This window comes from Humulus lupulus, chromosome 6 (genome assembly GCF_963169125.1).
Source record: "Humulus lupulus chromosome 6, drHumLupu1.1, whole genome shotgun sequence".
In the NCBI taxonomy this organism is placed as follows: domain Eukaryota; kingdom Viridiplantae; phylum Streptophyta; class Magnoliopsida; order Rosales; family Cannabaceae; genus Humulus; species Humulus lupulus.
This window is the reverse complement of record NC_084798.1, coordinates 7,323,642-7,328,850: the sequence shown is the minus strand read 5'-3', so window position 1 is coordinate 7,328,850 and position 5,209 is coordinate 7,323,642. Positions and strand designations below refer to the sequence as shown.

Sequence of the window (5,209 nt, the reverse complement as noted above, 5' to 3'; positions counted from 1 at the left end):
TAGTTTCGAACTCATAACCTCGGAGCAAAAAACTGAGGATGAGGAAAAGTGACTAAACAAAAAAGATATAACCAGATCTTTCATATTACATACCATATAAGTACTTTTGAGTTCATGGTTAAAGTAATATCCGACCTTGATAAATAACGAGGTCGGAAGAGGATAATTCGAATAAACTATGCATAAGTGCATCGAATTTCGAGCCTAAGTCCAAACTATGTTTGTATGAATAAATAAACATAACTAGTTCATCAATATAAAATATGCAAAATATTTCGAGCCAAGAAATGTAAAGCATATAAAAGAATAGTAAAAGAAATTGTATCAGCCCCGTGGGCATAAATTAAAATAATTACAAAAATAAGGGGACGCAGCCCCGATAACTGATCTCCCCGAGGTCAGATTCAAGAAAGAGGAGTCTCCTTGGCCTTCTCAGCATCAGTGGCACCGGACCCCCCAGGACGAATAGCATGACTATCCTCCTGAGCTTCCTCCGAAACGGTGCCCGGAGCAGCCTTTTCCTTCTCGAGCTGCTCAGCCTTCTCCTTCTCGAGTTGTTCAGCCTCTTCCTTCTCGAGCCGAGCATTCCATCGTTCAAGAAGCGGCGCCTCGTGGGGACCTAGGAAGCTGGTGTCCAGATCTTCATTATAAGCCCACATCCGGTACATGGCTGAGTCGACCGCCTTTTCCTTCTTTTCTTTGTACTCAGCAGTAAGGCGAGCTTTGGCATCCTCTATGATGTCGAAGGTGGCGGCTTTGTCCTCCTCGAGCTTCTTATTGGTCTCCCGAAGCTGAGTGTTATCTTTCTTTTGCTCCTCGAGTTCAGCCCTCAGCTTTCCGAGCTCCTTGGCCATGTCCTCACGCTCCTTAATCACTGCCTCGAGCTTAGTATTCGCCGCCTTGAGATCATCGTTCGCTCTAAGGTGGAGGTCCTTTGCCTCTTGAGCATGAGTCCTGCTCGAATGGATCTCGTTGTTCAGCTCGTAATTGAGCTGGGCAGTGAAGGCAAGAGCCTGAAAAAAGGAAAAAACCACCATTAGCCTCAGGTCAGTATGAATGAAGACAAAAGGAATATGGAAGAATACTTACCGCAGCAGTGTGCTCGATACTCTTCTCGTAGAGAACAGTGCGGTATCGGGTACCAGTTAAGCACTGCCACTGGGGAGCTTCGAAACTGCCATAACTCTGGCCGATCCGGGACATGACATCCGAAATCAGAGTAGATCCGTGAGGTCCGGCAGCATTGTCCACCACATATGAATCCATATGGGTGGAGATTGTTAGCTTTTGAACTCGAGAAGCAGAAGGTCTTTTGGAAAGCTGAGCAGTAGGCGTTTGACCCACCACAGGAGGTTGGGACTCAACCATGGCAGGGGCACCAACCAGCGAAGTTGGTGCCACCGCAGAGACGACGGCCTGCGAGGATGGCATCGTCGTGGAGGCGCTGGCCTGGACAGCCGACGCAGCAGCAGAGCTCGGAGCCGGCGGGGCAAGGGGAGGTGTCTTCTTGGATCTCTTGGAGCCTTTGCCCAGATGGATGGCCTTCAGTGACCCCGCCCTAGGGCGTTTGCTCCTCTTGGCGCCTGCATTGTCGATGAGGGCGTCAAGGTCGGAGTCCATCTCGCCTGCACAAGTCACAACACAGTGAGTCAGTAAAAGAGAAGTGTACAAGTTACTTCAGTATCACAGACATATAGAGTGATGATAGAAGAAACCTAATTGGAACTCTCCCCCGAGCTCGAGCTTGGGGACCATGAAATTCCCCCGTCTTCAGAAGAGGCGGGGGGAGTGCCTTCCCTATAAGTAGGTGATAACCTCGAGAGGTCCCTATAATCATTGGTCCCATACTGCACAGCTATCCCATTCCACACCTCGTTCGTGGTGTACATAGTGTCGTATTTCCCGAGCCCACTATCAAACCTATGGACGCAGTCGTCTACCCAACTCCATATGTAGAAGTGGTATCTATCCTGTGGGCACGAGACTAACCTATTGGGCCTGTGTTTTAACAAAGTGGGGGACCACATTCTCGAAGTAGGAAAGGTTTTACCTTCATCTGAGTCCGAGCTCGAGGCTTCATCGTTGGCTTCATTCCCAGATTGCGGACTTCTCAAGCGAACTGGGAGTGATGCCCTTTTTTCTCTCCTCGGAGGAAGGGCGCTTGTGGGCTGTGGCACCTCCTCCCAACGTTCGTATTTTTTATTAGACCAGTCAGAGGTTGACTGGTCCTCTCCCAACAACCCACAAGCTCGGATCTTGCCCTCATGTAGTAGATACGAGAGAGACCTCCTGCCATAAGGAAGTCAGAGCAAGGCGTCTCTGTGCTCCCTCATTGCCTCAGTGGGGGAGGGACGCTGAAAATTAGCTGAAAAGCGAGACACATTTCAGCCAAATATGAACTTAAGGGCTAAAATTCCGAGCTCAGAAATAAAAGTAACGAGAGTACTTACGAATCCACCTGAACGAACAATGTCGAGACGGGGACAAACCATCTGTCCAGAAAAAGGCCTTTTTGGAGTCAGGCGGGTGGTTGGGAAGATCCTCAAAAATCTTCGTCTCCTTGGGGTAGCTCGAAAGGTAATAAAAACCATCTCCTCCCCGAGCTCGGGAGGGGTTGCTCTTCAAACAAAAGAGATATAAAATCTCTTGGGGTGAAGGTCCTGTCCACCCCAGCTCGTGGAACAAGGACCTCAGGGCAGACAGCACCCTGTACGAATTGGTGTTGAGTTGGAATGGAGCCAACCCAACGAAATCAGTAAAGTCTTTGAAAAAAGACTTCAAGGGCAACAGAGCTCCTGCCCTCATATGTTCTTGGCTCCAGGCCGCGTATTTCACACTGGCATCGCGGCCCCCAGGGGCGAAGCAGCTCCGTTCGTGACTAGCCGGAGCTCGACACTTCAAGGTGTCTAACGAACCAAGGCCATGGAAAGCCAAGATTTCAGTTATTTGATCGGTGGTGGTAACCGAGCTCTGATAGAGCTCGGCTTCGAACATCTCTCTCCTCGGCTGCGAAGACGAAGGTTCCACCATTAATGAAAACTGGAGCTCCCCTGGATGATATGCAACCGTGACTTTTAGCGCAGGGTCGAGGGGAATTGGCCTAGGTCCTGAATTGGGCTCCGGATAGAGGGCCTCCCGAAGAACTCTTCTCTTCTTTTCAATGACCTCATCTATCTGACGGCGATAGTGGGCTCGAATGTCCTCTTGTTCGCGCGCAAGCTCGTATTCTTTTATCCGACGCTGATTCCGGGCGAACAACGATTCTGGGCTCGGAGATTTTGGCTCGTAAGGGATTGCTCGTAATGACCCCCACCGTCTTTCCAGATTCTGTGACATCTAACGAGAAATAAAAAATGGTGAGGGCCATGCATGCAAGAATCACGAGCTCGGTGGAATGAGCTCGGAGATTTAGGAACAAGAAACTAAATATTGAAACCCTTATTAAAGAGTCAGAGCGTGTGTTCCACAGAAAAGAAAAGGAGCGTGGATGATTTTTTGAAAATCCCGAAATTCAAGGGAAAGAAGGGTGGCGGTTAACCAGGTAGGGCATTCTTGGGTTTCGTGCATTTGTCAAGGACAAGGGTTTTTACCCAAAAACTTAGTGTACAAGAAACGTCGCCTAAAAATTTTAAAAACCCAGAAAATAGAAACCTCATTCAATCGTCAAAACTGGGTTTAAACCAGTGATACAAATCCAGCAGGGGAAGTCTAGAAAACATGAAAGCCTATCGGACCAAAACTTCCTATCATATTATGCTAAGAACGTAAACTAGCATACACAGCACGAACAGTATGGATAAAAACTGGAAAAATGGAAAACAAAAATGGCATACTTACACAGTGATGGCGATTGCAGAGAAATCGTCGATTGAAGAAGAGGTTGCAAAAAAGAACTCACTGACTCGAACAGACCAGGATTTCTTTGTTTCTTAGGTCGAGAAAACATGCGCGAGACAAAAGCTTTTTTAGGAAGGTCTCTGGTTTTCTTGTTTCTTCTTTTCTTGCTTATGGTGAACGAAAGTGAAGAAGAAGATGGAGAGTGGGGTCTTGTATATATAGGTGGGAAAAAGGAATTAATCAGGAGCGTCGAATGAAGTTCTCACTAGATCGAACGGATGGGGATCAATGACAAGAAGGCGCCGAAAATTTTTCAGACGGACGATCGTGGGCGTGTTTCCAAGGTACTCAAGTACCTAAAGTGAGCAATACCCAGCTGACGCGTGTCCACTTTCAAGAGTGTATGACGGTACGGTCCCCAAAGAAAGTAGTTCAAAAGTTTCCTTCTCTTAGGATTCGAACAAATACTTTTGAGGGGGCAAGATGTTATACCCAGATTTTGAGCCATGGTAAATATGACCTCGAAAGCTGGATTCGCAACAGATGGTCTCGTAAGGTTTAGAGTATGCTCCAGGATTGTATATCGAGCCTGTAAAGTACGATGTATGACCTCGAATATGGTGACCTCGAAACGTTCACGATCTCGAAAGGCAGCTCCCTTGAGACACCTATCCTCAGGAATGATTTCGGATCAGGGGCTCCGAGCTTGATACATGTACGATCTCGAAAGTCACGTGATCTCGGGAGATGTCATTAGCTCGCTCGATGACGTGAGACCTGGGATGCTAAAGCCTTAGATATACATGATAACCACCTTGAATATCTATAAGTGTTGTAAATATGAGGTATAGTCCTCATTCATTATTGTAAATCCCCTAGAATCGTGGGATATTATTTAGTCAGTTATACGCCCCCTAGTCTTCAGGGGACGTTTCCTTTTATATCTGATTATGGGCATTTAAAGCCATTTATTTTATTCGCAAAAGAGTAACTACCCAAAATATGTGGGATAGTATTCTTCAGCCTTCTCTATAAATAGAGAGGCCATGCACCATTATAAGGGACCGAATTTCTGATCCTTGAGAGAAAACTCTGAAGAATTCATGCTAAAGGATTTTCAGAGATAATCTTAAGATTAATAACAGAGACTCATGGACTAGGCAGATTTAACTGCTGAACCACGTAAAAATCGTGTGTTCAATTTGTTTTCTTTTATTTGGCCATTATCATTTACTGTTTATGTGCTCTTCTTTCACTGTTTGACGAAAAACGGCGTCAACACCCTAAAATTGTACCTGTCCCTTCTCTCTCCTCTCTTTTCTTTCAGCCGCCTCTCTCTCTCAATATTTAATAATTATATTAATATAAATTT

At 46.4% G+C, this 5,209-nt stretch overlaps 1 protein-coding gene across 1 annotated transcript; it reads right to left on the bottom strand.

Annotated features, from left to right (window-relative positions):
- Positions 1-205: 205 nt before the first annotated feature.
- Positions 206-1,171, bottom strand: LOC133781558 (uncharacterized). Its single transcript, XM_062220600.1, has 2 exons — positions 1,090-1,171; positions 206-1,013 (listed from the first exon to the last, which is right to left on the bottom strand). The coding sequence occupies exon 2, from the start codon at positions 852-854 to the stop codon at positions 405-407; it is 450 nt and encodes a 149-aa protein (XP_062076584.1). The 5' UTR covers positions 855-1,013; positions 1,090-1,171; the 3' UTR covers positions 206-404.
- Positions 1,172-5,209: the final 4,038 nt, after the last annotated feature.

Bases quoted from the DNA above. Each gene is read 5' to 3' on its own strand.
- LOC133781558 (XM_062220600.1), bottom strand. From the start codon at position 854: ATGGCCAAGGAGCTCGGAAAGCTGAGGGCTGAACTCGAGGAGCAAAAG.